The 16,576-nt window shown below is 48.2% G+C and overlaps 1 protein-coding gene across 1 annotated transcript in view; it reads right to left on the reverse strand.

Moving 5' to 3' along the window:
- Positions 1-295: 295 nt before the first annotated feature.
- The window catches only part of LOC128981110 (collagen alpha-1(VII) chain-like), a 112,463-nt gene continuing 96,182 nt past the window's right edge, over positions 296-16,576 (reverse strand). The window contains 9 exon segments of the mRNA XM_054399765.1: positions 296-457; positions 1,213-1,229; positions 1,887-1,955; positions 5,551-5,718; positions 6,773-6,821; positions 8,412-8,465; positions 9,980-10,057; positions 14,036-14,152; positions 15,395-15,457. Of these exon segments, the coding sequence (XP_054255740.1) occupies positions 296-457; positions 1,213-1,229; positions 1,887-1,955; positions 5,551-5,718; positions 6,773-6,821; positions 8,412-8,465; positions 9,980-10,057; positions 14,036-14,152; positions 15,395-15,457 (777 nt within the window).

Here is a 16,576-nt window from a genome sequence, read left to right on the forward strand (position 1 = left end):
GGAGAAACTGACCGCTCCTGCAGGCTGATGCCCACAGGGACCCTCCTCATCATCCACATATCTGCCTGCATCTCATAAGCAGACATGGCTCAAGGGAGGAGCTAGCAGGGACCAAAGTGAGCTGGGAGTGGGTGGGGAGTGAGACCTTGCAAACTAGAGGCATCTCTCAGAGTCCTTGCTTGGTCCTGGTAGGGCACCATGAGGCAATGGAGGTGGGCAGGTCATGGCTAGGTTTTCCTGTTTTGACCTCACTCCTGGCTGGAGGAAGAGGAGGGTTGGATGGCTCAGGGGCTGCCTAACCTGCTGAGGGCTTGCACCGCTGCTCGCACTTCCACTTGGTTTTGAAGCGGTTGCTGTTCCCTTGGCATCCCCCAAAGATGAAGGGTCTGCAGGTGTTGGCCTTTTGGTGATAGTACCACAGCAGGGTGTAGTGGTGGCAGGAGCCCTCATCCATGGGCTGCATGGGGCTGCATGCAGGGACCTGTGGGGAAACACCCCCGCCCACCCCCATTGTATGTTGGACTCAGGTGGGAAAGGGCCCACGCTGGTACCCCAATTCCCTCCCATGGGCAAACGTGTGGGGCTGGTCCAGGGACTTCTACTGCCCAAAAGTCATAGAAACTCACAGTTCTGGTTGGAAGAGATCCTTAAGATCATACAGTCCAACCATTAACCCAGTACTGCCAGGTCAATACTAAACCATGTCTCTCAGAACCAGATCAACTGCCACCTGGATCCAACCTTCTTTCAGGGAGTTGTAGAGAGCAAAAAGGTCTTCCCTTAGCCTCCTTGTCTCCAGACTAAACAAACCCAGGTCCCTCAGCTGTTCCTCACAAGACTTGTGCTCTATAACCCTTCACAAGCTACACAGCCCTTCTTTGGACAGACTCTAGCAGCTCGACGTTCATCTTGGAGCGAGAAGCCCAAAACTCCAAAGCAATGGGGCTGGTAGAGAAAAAGGGGCAGGAAGGACCAAGGAAGGGGACATCCAGCAGTGGATTTCCATAATGGGAAGAGCATGAGGCTCCTTATTTCTTCATGATACTGTCCACCCCTCTGGTGCTCATCATGGTGGATCTCTGACCTTTGCAAGGGGGCAGCTAAGTTCTAGGTCTTGGGTGTGGGTCTTTGCAGGGGTGATTGCATTCAAGGTGTTGCCTTGGAGATCTTCAAAGCTTCCTTCCAACCCCTACCATTCTATGATTCTGTGACTCGCACCAGGCATTTTGCTGGTGAGGCTGGATAACAATGGACTGTGTGAAGACACCCACCAGTTTGGTCACCACCAGCTTAGTTCCCTGCAAAAACCCCATCTGGCTCAAGCCAAGTCACACAGAATGGGTAGGGGGTGGAAAGGGCTTCTGGAGATCAAGTCCAACCTCCCTGCCAAAGAAGGGTCACCTAGGACAGGTCATAAAGGAAGGCATCCATGTGGGTCTGGAAAGTCTCTAGAGGAGACTCCACAACCTTCTCTGGGCAGCCTGTTCCAGGGCTCCATTAACTTCACAGTAAAGAAGTTTTTCCTCATATTGAGGTGGAACTTCCCGTGTTCTGGTTTGTATCCATTGCCACTTGTCCTACCACAGCACACTACTGAAAAGAGTCTGGCCCCTTCTTGACAGTCACCCTTTATGTATTTACAAACATTGATAAGATCTCTTCTCAATCTTCTCTTTTCCAGACTAAGCAGCCCCAAATCATGGAGTCCATTCCCCCCTGCCAAGGCAGGTTCACCCAGAGAAGTCCAACCCTAAGTTTTGAACCTCTGTTTGCTGGCACACATAACCCTTTCAGCACCACATCCTCTTGATCCCAATGCCAAAAAGAAAGCACTTCCCACCAGGCAAGTGACTTCTCTGAATGTTGCTTCATTCAGGTCTTTTCACCTGGTAACTGACTGCGGGCTTCTCGACGCCTGTGCTGAGAGACACCCATCCTTGGCTGTGCCCAGGGAGCTGTTGGGGAAGCAAAGGAAAATCACATGGAAAGAGGGCACGCAAACAAATTAGCCACCATTTAAATATAGATCTCTGGAGCCTTACAAGGGCTTTCCACCAGCCAACAAGTCCTCTTCATAAATGTTACAGAGCAATTGGCGAGGAGAGGGAGAAACCAGGGGCAATAAAAGTCCTAATGGTGTTAAACAACTCAGACAGAAAGCTTGGGTGTTAGTCAGAGTGAATGGAAGCATCCGTGGCTGTTTGCAGGAGATAAATGTCAGGGTGGGGGTGGGGGGATGTTCTGTAAGTCTGTGAGATTTGAAGAGCCAGGAGCGATGGTAATCTGGCAGCAATAAGCCTGCGACTGCAGAATCCTGTTAAGGTTCGGAGCATCCATCCGCGCTCGTGGCTGAGCACAGCGATTTATGAGCCCTGCTGCCTCCGAGCTGCGCTCTAATGGCATTGTCGGCTGGCCGCGGCTGCAGCTCTGATTCAATCACGTGTGGAAGGCCCCATCCATCTGAAACCACCCAGATCCCAAGCACTGCCTGCAGAGAAAGGAGTTTAAACCCAGATGGATGATGGTCATGGTGTCCTTGATGTGTGACATAGACAGCAGGAGACAGCCTGGGGGCAGGCAGGAAGGTGAGCAGGGTGAAGGTGAGAGCCTAGAGGAGGGCCACAAAGGTGATCAGAGGGCTGGAGTACCTCTTCTATGAAGACAGGCTGAAAGAATTGGGGCTGTTCAGCCTGGAGAAGGGAAGGCTCCTGGGAAACCTTATAGCTACATTTCAATATCTGAAGGGGACCTACAGAAAGGCTGGGGAAGGAGTGTTTAGAAGCACCTGGAGTGCTAGGAGAAGGGACAATGGTTTTAAACTGCAGCAGGGTGGATCTAGATTGGGCATTAGGAGGAAGTTCTTCACAATGAGAGTGGTGAAATACTGCAACAGATTGCCCAGGTATGTGGTTGAGGCCCCATTCCTGGAGACATTCAATATCAGACTTGATGTGGCCCCAGGCAGCTTGATCTAGTTGGAGGTTGGACAGGGGGTCAGGGTCTATTCCAATGTGATGCAGTCTGTGAATCTGTGATGGTTGGGATCAAATTCTAGGTTCAGCTGGACTTGGAAGATATGTGGCTTAGCTGGATTTGGGGGAGATTTGTTTGGTCCTTAGCAGACTGCACAAGGGGAAAAATTAAGATCATCATAATTTTGATCATTACCAATGGGATTGACTTAAAACTCTTCTCAAAGCTCTAGGAAAGGGCCATCTTAGATAATAAAGGTCAATATATATCAACTGTAAGCCAACAGCTTGTATAGAACCATAGAACAGACTCATAGAATTGTTTTGGTTGGAAGAGACCTTTAAGATCATCAAGTCCAGCATCAACCCACCACTAAACCATGCCCCTCAGCACCACATCAACATAACTTTTAAATCCTTCCAGTGATGGGGACTCTACCACTGTCCTCGGCAGCCTGTTCCAGTACTTGACAATCATTTCAGGAAAGAAATTGTTCCTCATGTCTAACTTAAACCTCCCCTGGTGCAACTTGAGACCATTTCCTCTGGTTCTACCACTTGTTCTTTGGCAGAAGAAACTGACCCTCACCTGGCTCCAACCTCTTTTCCAGTAGGCTATGGTTTGTTTTGGGGTCTATAAGTATGGAGCATTGGGGAGTTCTGTTCCTTATGTGGGTATTTTTAGTTATTTCTTGTGCAGAAGGACTGGTTGACCAACCCAGGTAGAGACTGGACAACCAGTGAGCTGACTGGCCACTCAGATGCTGCATGGCCAGTCAGAAGAGAGCTTTGCCCACAGATGCTCGAGGACAAGAGTTTGTACAGGATCATTGTAGAGACACAGGATTGAGGGCTCCCTTCTGCTGAGATGTGCTGGCCTTGTGAATACCTTTTTCTCTGAGATGCTGTCCCCTTGCCTCTGTCAACGGCAGCTCCATCCATGCTACCCAACTTTCCTCCTCTTGGTGACAAAAATCAGAGCAGCCACATCTTAATTTTAGATTTGATGGACTGCAAGAAATGAGGCTGAATTCTCCCTTCTTTTGAGTTCTGCCCTGTCTCATGATGTGTTTGGACTTGGCAGAAGGCCCTCCTCAAGCAAGCCTGTAATCCTCTATTGCACCCCTCCCCAGCCCTTCTGCATCATGTTTCCACTCCCTGTCCTCTATAAATCAAAGTTCAAAGCCAGATCCTGATGAGGAGGTTAGAAGATCCATGGGTGGCTGTGGCATGGATTGGAAGTTGTGATGGACCTGGAGGAGGGCAGCTTCTGTGGTCCTTACTAGGTGAAGGTCACTTCCAGGTTGCTGCTCAAATTTAGGATAGAGCTACCTAGAAACCCCTCAAGGTGATCATGTCAAAGGGCTGCTTATTGCCCCTATCAGCATCCCAGGAGACAAGCAGGCCCAGAAGGCTTGGAAAAGCCACCTGTGAGCCATTATACCATGGGGACAGAAGGAGGATATCCAGCTGTTAGCTCTTCTGTGCCAAGGGGACCATATTGCTCATCAGGTCTGCATGAAGCCAAGCCAAGCATTCCCTCATTGTAATGCTCACTACAGTAAGTTCATGGTCAGAAGAAAGGGTAGATGATCTGAAATGCAGCTCCTGGAAAGCTGGCCCTTCTCTGCCACATATTAATGGATTTCCCTGCATCCATTGGGGTCTTCTCCTAGATTTTCCCACCAGCACACTGTGTCTCAGTGCATCCAAAGGTGGTCCTGGAGCCTCCTAGGGAATCACTCCATCAACTGTACCTACGGACTGGACCATGAACCTCCCTCCAGCCCATGGGCAAGTACCAGGACATAGTTCACCTCCTGTGCTGATCAGCCTTCATCCCCAAAAATGATGGTTGCACCTCAGATGCCTGTTGCTGCTCAAGATCCTACTGGAAGCCTGGAAACACCTAGAAATGTCACCAGTCTTGGATCGTGCTCTTGTCCTGGCCAGTTGCCTAGTGTAGAGGTAGATGTGGTGGGAGGAGATGCCACAAACTCACTGGTGTTCATGTACAGGAAGGTCTGTATTTCATGTGTTCAGGGCAGGAGCTTGGCACTTCTCCTCCTCCCTCTTAGACAACACAAAGGGACAGAAATAGAGCAGGTTGTTTTCCCGTTAGCTGTAATTAGCAGTTTTACCCATTAAAGGGTTCATGAGACCCTGGGCAGAAATCGTCTGAAATAACTCCAGTGTTTGGTCTCAGGCACGTAGTTTCTGGCTGGTAGGAAGCTCTACTAGAAGTTGCAAAGGACATGGTGGGGAGAGGTAGAAAAAAAATCAGCCTGAAATTACCTCCATCCTTCCAGCCCTTCAAAATATGTTCCTTTTGAAGGTGATGATCATCACTAAGGCTTTTTCCTAACCCCATAGCCTTGCCAGGAGCATCATCTCATGCCATCTCTGAACCTTTTTCATCACAGGAGCATCTCAGTGTAGGAGCCCTCACTGGAAATCCCACCACTGCCTTATTTCTGTTCAGTCCCAGGGAAGAGGATTTAGCACTGGGTTCATGAAGCACTCCAGAAGATGCTATCTGCTGCGGTTGGAAAGATGGAAAGCATACAGCTGCACTTACCTGTGATAGGTGAAGGTGGCTGCATGAAGGGCTTCACTGAAGTCACCAACATGGTCATGCTCTGAGTATTGTTGAACATTTCTTCCTGGCTTTCACCATCACTTCTGCTGTGTCCTCGAAGCTGAAAATACCCTTGGAGCTGCCTGTTGATTTCAGCTGCCTCCAGACCTGCGGATTAAATGGCTGGAGCTTAACACAGTGACTACCACTGCACAACATGGGGTGGGAGACAGGTCACATGCACCTGGCTGAAGTTTCAGGCTGGTTTAGGGCAAAGAGAAAAAGCTGATTGAGAGAAATTGTGGATGCCCCATCCTGGAAGTATTCAAGGTCAGGTTTGACGGGGCTTTGAGCAACCTGATCTAGTGGAAGGTGTCCCTGCCTGTGGCAAAGGAATTAGAACTAGATGATCTTTAAGGTTCCTCCCAACCCAAAGCATTCCATGACTCAAACTCAGGACATGTTTCCACTGACTATTTTTCATCCATTTTGTTCCTCTCTTTCTAGTATTCAGATGCCTCCTAACACCTCTAGACAGAAACAAATGTGACTCCAGTTAAATGGCTGAAGCATCTTGCAAGTGGTGGTGAACCCCAACCCACCTTGGCCATAGGCAGACCCCAGGTGTGGAACCAGAATAGGACAGCTTTCTGCCACCCTCAGGTAGCTGGGCATTGAAGAAGACCTCAAAACCTGACACCTTCATGATATTGCGGTTCTGGGGTAAAAACATTTGTAAACATGGTGGGTTTTGTTATTGTGGTGGTACAGGTTGGCAGATATTCTCTGCTGGAGAGAAGAGGTCTTGGTGTTAAGAAGTGCCACAAAGTAGACAGAAATTAAAAGGCTGTTATTAGACAAAATGCAGCTCCAAACTTTCCCCTGCCACCAAGAACCTTCCACCAAACAGCAGGGGAAACAGACATGACCAGGGCAGAAAGCTTTGCTTGACAAAACCCTGGAGAAGAAATGGGAAAGAGAAAGGGTTTGAAAGGAAGAAATTAAGAGTTTGAGTAGGAGGTCAGGACTACAGCAAGGAACCTCATGGCCCAGAAGCCCGTGCTTGTCTCTGAGCATGATGAGGTGACGCCTCTCCACTTGCTGCTAATGGGGTGATATTTGCTCTACCAAGCCAGCCTGTGCTGGGCCTCAAATTGCTGCAATTTAGTTGCTGGCAGGTGTCAGAGTGGCAGCCCCAAGCATGGCGAGCTGGCTGACTTACCGCATCTGCCTCTTGTTTCGCTCCTGACCACCTCCTTCACCTCTTCCTCCTGTGCCATCAGGGGAAAGCAGAGGTTAGTGGAGATTTTTCTAACCCAGCATTGTCTCGCTCCACTCTCTGCCCCATCCCAGCTCTGCTTGCTCCTGCTCTGGTGAGAAGACCATCTCAGCTTGGGTATGATCGTGGTGAGGTGGGGGGTAGTTGAGGTGGTTGTAGAGGTTGTGGTGAGGTGGGGTGATAGGACAAAAGGTAGTGGCCTGAAATTGGGTCCAGTGAGGTTTAGATTGGACATTAAGAAAAACTTCTGTGCAGAAGGAGTGGTCAGGCATTGGAACAGGCTGCCCAGGGAGGTGGTGGAGTCACTATTCCAGGAGGTGTTCAGGAAATTTGTGGACATGGCACTGTGGGACATGGCAGTCTTAGGCTGATGATTGGACTTGATGATCTTAGAGGTCTTTTCCAACTGAAACAATTCTATGATTTTATGATTCTCTGGTTGAGATCAGGGATGTACATTTGGATTCTGGTTCAAAATTTGGGGCATGTCAGGGAAATGATTCCCTTTGCAAATTCATGGCTATCCTGTAGGGCTGGGATCCCCAGGCAATGTGAGGCTCATGGCACACCTCTAAGCCTGGACTGGCTTTCCAATGAGTCTCTCCATCCTTTTGGCACTACAGCTGAAGCCATTTTCTCTCAGATGTCCCTTACCTCTGAGAAGCTTCATAAAGTCATCTGCATTCTTGCAAAGGGGCTACACAAAGGATACTACAGGCTTTACCCACAAAAATGGGCTGTAGCACAGGACTGCGGTAAGATGTCACTGCATCTCATTTTGTTCTTCTCTGCTTCTTCTTTGCCATCTAACACTTCCCACAGAACAAGACATCTGGTCTCTTGGATTTTGAGCCTTGTCCTTCACCCTTGGGCCAGCCAGCTGTTACTATTTCAGCTGAGCATCTTCAAATGTGATGGTTGATTGTCTACTGAACTTCATGTGGTCACCACCTCTCGTCCTTCTAAGGATGACAAATTCTGGGGCACTTTCTACATGAGGAACTAGGCTCTTAAGCAGGAGCACTGTTGCTCGTAACACCCATGGCTAAAACTACTCCTGCTTGGCCTCTAGACGCTGGAATGATGGAAATATCACATCATATCAATCAAGTGGCACAAACCAGATTTGCTCAGACAGGAGAATGGAGACCCTAATGGTAGGGGGAGCTGCAAGAGGGACCCAGGTGGGTCAACCACTCCTCCTTTTTCAGGATTTCTAAACCCAGAGCAGCAGCTTTTGCAGTGATGACATTTCTCTCTCCTACTCTGTCTTTGCATTTGTTCATCCCTGGAGCAGTGGCACTGATCCTATCTGAGTTTGAAGTGTCATGGGGAGGATGGAAGAAGAAGAAATGTGCCTTGGGCTCTGGGTCATACACAGCTCAGCACTGCTCCCACCCCACCAGCCTGGGCAGGTCTGATGTCTCTAGGTAATGGCCAATGCACTCATTTCCCAAATATTCTCTGAATGAATCTGTTTCTCAGCACTTCCCTCCTCCCCTACACCTCTTAGGGGCAGTTTGTCCTATTTTCTCTATTCAGGTCTGGGTAATAGGATGTGATCTTATACTAAAGTACTCACAGAAAGACCAGGATCTCCTTTTTCTCCTTTCTGGCCAGTTGGAGCATTTTCACCCTGTTAAAAACACTTAAGTCATTACAAAAGCTCAGTAGATTGACCATTAAATGCTCCAAAAATAAGTGCATCAGAGAGGAAAGGAGATGCAAGGAAGGGAGATGGGGGAAAAGGCTCACATGTTTAGCTATAAATTTTAGGGGTATCTGTGAGCAGGTCATGGAACAGAACGGAACAGACTCATCCACATGCAAGGAAACAAGAACAAGTGTGCATTGGCCTTTGTGGCCAAAAAGGCAGATGGTCTCGGAGACTAGGGTGCATGAAGAAGAGTGCGTCCAGCAGGCCGGGGGGGTTCTCCTCTCCCTCTACTCTGCCCTAGCCAGGCCACAGCTTGAGAGCTGGGTCCAGTTCTGGGCACACTAGTTCAAGAGTGACTGGGAGCTACTGGAGATAGTCAAAGTGGAGGGTTACAGGGATGTTGAGGGGACTGAAGTATCTCTGTGAGAAAGAAAGGCTGAGAGACCTGGGGATGTTTAGCCTGGAGAAGAGCAGCTTGAGAGGGGATCCTCCCAATGCTGATCAATACCTAAAGGGTGAGCGGCAAGAGGATGAGGCCAGACTCTTGTCAGTGGTGCCCAGTGACAGGACAAGGGACAATAGGCACAAACTGGAACCAAGAAGGTTCCATCTGAACATGAGAAATACATTTCCTGTGAGGGTGTCGGAGCCCTGGAGCAGGCTGCCTAGAGAGGTTGTGGAATCTCTCTCTCTGGAGAGATTCCAAACCCACCTGGCCATTGTGATCCTGGGTAATCTGCTGTGGGTGACCCTGCTTTAGCAGAGGGGTTGTACTGGGTGATCCCCAGAGACCCCTTCCAGCCTCCACCACTTTCTGATTCTGTGAGATGCTAAGATTTGCAAAGAGGGCTTTCTACCTCCTAGAAGAAAACCAGTAAAAACTAGATTTTTTAATTAAAAATACTTCAAAATATTAAAGTAGAAGGAGCACAGGAAGAATGAGCTAAATTAAAGCTACAATAGCAATTTTTCTCAAAGGCCTGCTTTTTTTTTTTTTCCACAAGGCCTGCTAAAACACAAGGAGAAATCCCATTACCTTCTACCAACACGTGGAGCTAATACAATGCCACCTCCTGATGCAAAAAGTCATTGTGCCAATGCTGGCAAGACCTGCAGCATGCAGGGAATGACCTAAGAACATGAGTTGCAGGGTAGAATCTTGAGATTTACTGTCTATTCACTCCTGTTCTGCCATGGTGAGCACAGCTGAGGATGTGCTGCCCCAAAATAGGATGACTTCCTCAAGAAGTTTTATATAAAACAACTGGCAGCCCACAAGACTCTCAGCAGTTATCCTTGCTAGAGATACCTTCAAGAAGAAATGAGGGCAGCATTGTCTGTGCCCAGTACCTGGAGCTGGGAATTAAAAAGCTCTTTGTGCTTTTGTTGTGGCAAAATTTGGAGAAATGCATCCTATAAGAGTCACAGGTGATCCAGACATCTGCACTGCTGCAGGGTAGTGAGGAACCTCACTGGCTCAGCCCCATACTGACCATTTCTCCTTTTTGCCCGTCCATGCCTGGGGGTCCTCTGAGACAGATCTGAGCTCTCCCTCTTCTCCCTCGTGGACCCTAGAGAGGAAGAGGAGAGCTCAGTTAGCAGTGCACAGGCACCCTCCAGATACCTCACATCACTGGTTGAGATTTTCCCCCTAAAGCCCAACCTGGATATCATTAGGAACCACAGAATATGAGGTTAGAAGAGCCCTCAAGGATCATCTGCTCTAACCTTTTCTTGACACTAGCATGGTCTAGACAAGATGGCCCAGCATCTGCTTAGCTGAATATTCGAGTTTCCATGTTGGGGATCCCAGCATTTCCCTGGGGAGATTATTCCAATGGCTGATTGTTCTTGTTGGAAAAATGTTCCTCTTGTGTCCAACTGTGATCTCCCCAGGAGTAACTTGTACCCATCACCCCTCATCTTTTCCATGTGACACCTTGTAAAAAGGAAGTCTCCATCTTCTTTGTAGCCACCCTTTAAATACTGGACCATGCTGAGAAGGTCTCCCTTGTGCCTTCTTTTCTCCAGGCTGATCAAACTCAGATATTTTCAACCTTTCCCAATCTAGTGGGTTCCCTTTGTGGTCCTCCTCTGGAACCGCTCCAGCCTGTCCACATCATTTTTTATCGTGTTTTTTATCTTCTGTGTGAAGAAGATACTGAGTCCTCTGGATCTCAGATGCTCCTTCGACAGATCAGACAGGCTGGGTCTTTGGCTTTGACCTTTCTGCCCTAGGCAACCATGAGGTGTTTCCTGTGGTCCCTCCCTGCAGAAAGGATGGGTGCAGCAGGGACAGGAGAAAGTTTTCTGTCTCTGACACTGTTTGTCCCAGCACTAATTTAAGGATCAGAGTCTCAGCAGGAGAAGAAGAACTTGCAGATGGAGATAACACCCTCCCACATTCAAAAGCTGCAGCACAGACCCAGGGACTTAATCTTTTAATTCAAGGAAAAAAGACAAGTAGCAGTGTGGGTGTAGAAGCTGGCATCTCACAGTCTCTCTTTAATCAGTGTCCAAACGAAAGCCATTCATTATCTCATGGAGGGCTTCTGGAGCATGCAGAGCTTGCAAATGCTAACAGAAAAAGTTTCAGCCTTTTTAAACATACATGAGGGCATCTTTAGGCTTCTTTCTTTCTGTTGTTCTTTTGATACATTTTTCATTGCAAGGTACAGGCTGAGGAGAAAGACAAAGAAGAATGCTGCTGCTGTTATGGTCTGAAGCTGGATTTAGTCCATGTTTTATTATTCTGGAAGGGTCTACAGCACTAGTCTTATGAGGAGCAGCTAAGGGAACTGGGGTTGTTCAGCCTGGAGAAAAGGAGGCTGAGGAGAAACTTCATTGCTCTCTACAACTCCCTGAAACAAGGTTGGAGTTGGTCTTTTCTCCCAAGGAACAAGCAATAGAACAAGAAGAAACAACCTCATGTTGTGCCAGTGGAGGTTTAGATTGGACATGAGGAACAATTTCTTCACCAAAATGGTTGTCAAGGCATGGATCAGGCTGCCCAGGGCCATAGCGGAGACTCCATCCCTAGAAGGGTTTCAAAGCTGTGTAGATGTGGTGCTGTGGGACATAGTTTAGTGGTTCCTGAGGGATGTAGTTTAGTGGTGAGCCAGCAGTGCTAGGTTCATGATTGGATCTTAAAGGTCTCTGGTAACCTAAACAATTTTATGATTCTTTCTACACCTGCATTCCTTTGGGTGACAGCCTGGGGACAAATCACCTCATAATCACCTCAAAATCTCCTCATAATCACCCTGGCAGTGGGTCAAGCCTTTACTTGATGACCTCTCAGGACACAATAGAGACGTTCAGTTTGACCATCAGTGCAACATGGACCTTGCTGAACCACCTACATTTTCTCTTACATTCCTTCCTTAAGACTTAAAACCCAGTGTTGGTATTTTTTGGTTTCTGGCTTTCCCAGCATTTGATGTTCTTCTCTCTACAGGGGAAAACCAGGTTACATAGACACCTTTATACCAGCCCAGTCAAAAGTCCTGCAAGGGGCTTGAGGACAGGGAGACATTTGAGACCCAGAAGAGGGGATCTAGTAAGGTCTAGACACATTAAGACTTTCAGACAAAACTGGGTCTGAATTGTCTCACCTTAGGGGTGCTGGTGGGTGAAAAGCTTGACATGAGCCAACCTGTCCTGGGCTGATCCCCAACAGTATGGGCAGCAGGGGCAGGGAGGGGATCCTGCTCCTCTGCTGTGCTTTGCTGAGACCCCACTTGCAGTGCTGGGGCCAGCTCTGGAGTCCTCAGCACAGCATGGACAGAGACATGGACCTGTTGGAGCAGGGCCAGAAGAGGCCACAGCAATGACGGGAGGGCTGGAAGCCTCTGCTGTGAGAACAGGCTGAGAGAGAGTTGGAGTTGTTCAGTCTGGAGAAGAGAAGGCTCCAGGGAGACCTTTTGGTGGCATTTCAGCATTGAAGGGGCCAAAAAGAAAGCTGGGGACAGACTTTTTAGCAGGGGCTGTTGTGGCAAGGCAAGGGGTGATGGTTTGAAACTCAAAGAGGGAGATTTAGATTAGAAAGAAGGAAGACATTTTTATGCTGAGAGTGGTGAGACCCTGTCCTAGGATGCCCAGAAAAGTGGTAGCTGACCCATCCCTGAAAGCATTCAAGGTCAGCCTGTCTGGGGCAATTTGCTCTAGTTGCAGATGTCCCTGCTGACTACAGTGGGGTTGGACTAGACAACCTTGAAAGGTCCCTTCTAAGCCTATTTGTGATTCTATGATTCTGTACCAATTGGTCTTTCAGGTAGTTACCCAACTCCAGTTTTTCTTCTGCTCTCAGTTCTGCCAAGTGAATTCAGATCCTGCCCTGCCCAAGCCTGACACTCAACCAACCCCACCACATGTCTGAGGAAGGTATTTTCATTTCCAGCCCTCTCTGACTTGAGAAGTTCTCTGTTACTTAATGGATGCTGTCTAAGGGTGGGTGATTAACATTAATCTCCAACATCATCCCTCCACAGCAGGGAGACACTCCTCATTACCATAGAACCTGGGGGCAGCATGTTCCTCCTCATAAACACTATTAGCAGGTCTCATTTCCAAGTCTTTTTGTTACATTTCAAAAGGTGCCCAGCATGCCTGGCATGCAAAAATACTTATTAAGTGTGGTCTGCAAATGGGGGCAGAAAGCCTCCAGCTCTTTCGGAAACCTTGATCCCCAGAAAATTAACAACAGGAGAGGTGCACTTGATGGCCCTGCTAACTTGAGATTATCAGCCTTCCTTTCTCCACTGAGGTCACAGCTCACACTGAAGATAGGAAAAGAAGTGAGGAAGGGGGGAAAATAAAATCTTTGTTGATAAATGCACTAAGAGACAAAGTAAGTTACAGAATTGTAGAATGATGGGAGTTGGAAAGGACCCCTGGAGATCCTTGAGTCCAACACCCCAGGATCACCCAGAACAGGTTACACAGGATTGTGTCCAGGTAGCATTGGAATCTCACAGAATCACAGAATTTAAGGTGTTGGAAGGGATCTTGAAAGATCATCTAGTCCAGGTGATCCCCTCCCAGAGCAGGATCATCTGGAGTAGAGAAGGAGACTCCACCCCCTCTCTGGGCAGCCTTCTGCAGGGCTCTGGCACCCTCAAAGGAAAGAAGTCAGATGGAACTTCTCCATAGTCAGATGGAACTTTCTGTGTCCAGTTGACCAAGCTGACTAACATTTCACAGAAAGACAGCAGACTTTGCAGCCATCTCAATGTGGAAGACCTCAGGTTCCAGCTGTGTACGTGGTGACATCATCGGTGAATCACCGAATGTTGGGGATTGGAGGGACCTTGAAAGATCATCTAGTCCAACCACCCTGCCAGAGCAGGACCACCTAGAGCAGGTCACACAGGATCATGATGTCCAGGTGGGTTTTGAATGTCTCCAGAGAAAGCCACTCTAAAACATCTCTGTTCCAATGTTCTGCCACCCAGACATGTGGCACACATCCAGGGTGCTGTATCCCATGAGGATGTAAGATGCAGCTGGCACCCGAGTTCAGGGCATGCTACAGACCTCTTGCTGCTCACCTGTGGCCCTGGTTCACCCTGTGGCCCCTGAGGTCCATCTGGTCCAGCAACTCCAGTCTTCCCAGGCCATCCCATCTGTCCTTTGAAGCCTCCCAAGCCAGGAACTCCCTTGGCCCCGAGAATCACCAAGAGAGCAGTTCAGGCATGGTTTTAGAGATGGGCCAGTCAAACACTACCCAGATGCTGCCATGGTGTTGACAATAAAGGGAGCCATTTACATTCCATTTTGTCTGCTCTTGTGCTATTACCAGAGCATCAGTAGGATGGTACAGATCACCTTGTCTTTGTTCTCCACCTCTACTTGTCCAGAAGATACATCACTGCTTGGTGACATGGACAACTCCTTTCTGATATGATGCCCAATAATTTTTAACATCCAACTTTCCCTGCATATAGTTCTTCAGTCTCTAACCCCGGAAACAACTCCTGAAGAGGAGAAAGGAGGTCACCAAGAGGTGGCCTCTAAATTTCTTACTCATCTGCACCATTAAGCTTTCTCCTGAAGCTGCTGTGAACACAAAAGTCTCCCATCAAACACAGTAGAAGGAAAGACTAGAGAGTCAACCCAATGCCCAACCTTCATCAGTGGCTGAAAGCAGATGTGTGTGAAGAACAGGAGAAAAATAGAAGAGGAAGGGAGTGATATTTCCTCAGAAATAACCTCCCAGCCTCCATCCATTTACAGCTCAAAGACTTAATGTCCCAGAGGTGCTGCTTGGCAAGAGAAGAACCCTTAGTATTTGACACAGGGCCTGAGGACCAGTTGTTTTCTAGAAAAGCAACAAACTCTCTAAGATCCTGGATCAACTGGAGAGTAGAAGGTGGAGCTGAATGTGAGAAGATCCTGAGGGGCTGGGAAACGTCAAAAGATTTGATGGAGTCTGCTGGGGTTATTGTGTAGTTTTGTTTTGTTCCAAACCAGTTCCTCCTTTAACTGGTTCCATTTTCTTTCCTTCCATGGAAAGGTACAAATTTGAGACTTGTTCTTTAAAGGAAGAAAATGAAGGAAGTCAGCAATGCAGAAAAAGGAAGATTGATAGGGAGTGATCAAGGTGGGGACCACAAGTAGCTGAAAGCAAAACCCAAGAGCAGGTCAGTTTGGAGACCTTTCCTACTCCCATGTCCAATATGCCCACTAAGCAAGCCCCCCCTTGGGGTTTCATACATCAGCAGAGGGTAAATTTAAGGAAACCTCCCTCTCCTGCCTTTTCCAACTGCAGTGTCAGGCTCAGTGCTCCAGCCAATTGACATTTACCCACTGGAGAGGGTACCTATGATGCAGAAAATGTATAATTTTGTTAACATCCTGATGTTTGTGGTTTAGAAATAGCAGCTTGATGCAGCCTGACCGTTACTAACCTTTTCTCCTTTCTCCCCAGGGATCCCTGAGGCACCATTGTCCCCTGATGCTCCCTGTTCACCCTGGAAGAAGCCAAGATAAAATCATGGCCAATGGGAACTTACCAGCTGAATCTTGCAGAGGTGAGTGAAGGGATCCCCACAACAGTGTCCAAACATCTCCACCTAGATCTATTATGGAACAGATTGAGAATCATAGAATCTCAGAGTGCACTGGGTTGGAAGAGACCCTCAAAGGTCATCTTGCCCAACTGCCCCTGCAATGAGCAGAGGCATCCTTAACTAGGTCAGGTAGCTCAGGGCCCCATCAAGTTTTGCCTTGAATATTTCCAGGGATGGGGCTTCCACTATATCTCCAGGTAACCTGAGCCAGTATTACACTATCCTCATTGTGAAGAACTTCCTTCCAATGCCCAATCTATATCTATAGGTTATCTCTAGGTATAAGTCTAGAATAACCCTATTTGTGCCCTTTGAAAGAATGAAGCATGTTGTAGAGGTGGATTTGCAGCATCTGCAAACCTTTCACCTGTAGGCAGATACATAAAAGTGCATAAGAAGGACCACAAAGCTGGTGAAGGGTCTAGAGCAAAAGTCTTATGAGGAGTGGCTGATGGAAATGGGATTCTTTAGTCTGGAGAAGAGAAGGCTGAGGAGAGACTTTATTGCTCTCTATAGCTGTTGAGACCTCACGTGGAATATTGCATCCAGTTCTGGGCTCCCCAGTTCAAGAGGGACAGGCATCTACTTGAGAGAGTCCAATGGAGAGCTACCAGGATGATTAAGAGACTGGAGCACTGCCCTATGAGGAAAGGCTGAGAGACTTGGAGCTGCTTAGTCTGGAGAGAAGACTCAGAGGGGATCTAATAAATGTTCATAAATATCTGAGGGCTGGGTGTCAGGAAGGAAGGGACAGCCTCTTCTCACTTGTGCCCTGTGATAGGACAAGGGGCAATGGATGCAAAATACAGCACAGGAGGTTCCAACTCAACACGAGGAAGAACTTCTTCCCTGTGAGGATCTCGGAGCACTGGAACAGGCTCCCCAGAGAGGTTGGGGAGTCTCCATCTCTGGAGACTTCCAAGACCCATCTGGATGTGTTCCTGTGTAACCTGGTACAGGTGATCCTGCTCTGGTGCCTTCCAACCCCTAACATCCTGTGGCCCTGTAATCCAGCTCTCT

This window comes from Indicator indicator, chromosome 3 (genome assembly GCF_027791375.1).
Source record: "Indicator indicator isolate 239-I01 chromosome 3, UM_Iind_1.1, whole genome shotgun sequence".
NCBI classification, from domain to species: domain Eukaryota; kingdom Metazoa; phylum Chordata; class Aves; order Piciformes; family Indicatoridae; genus Indicator; species Indicator indicator.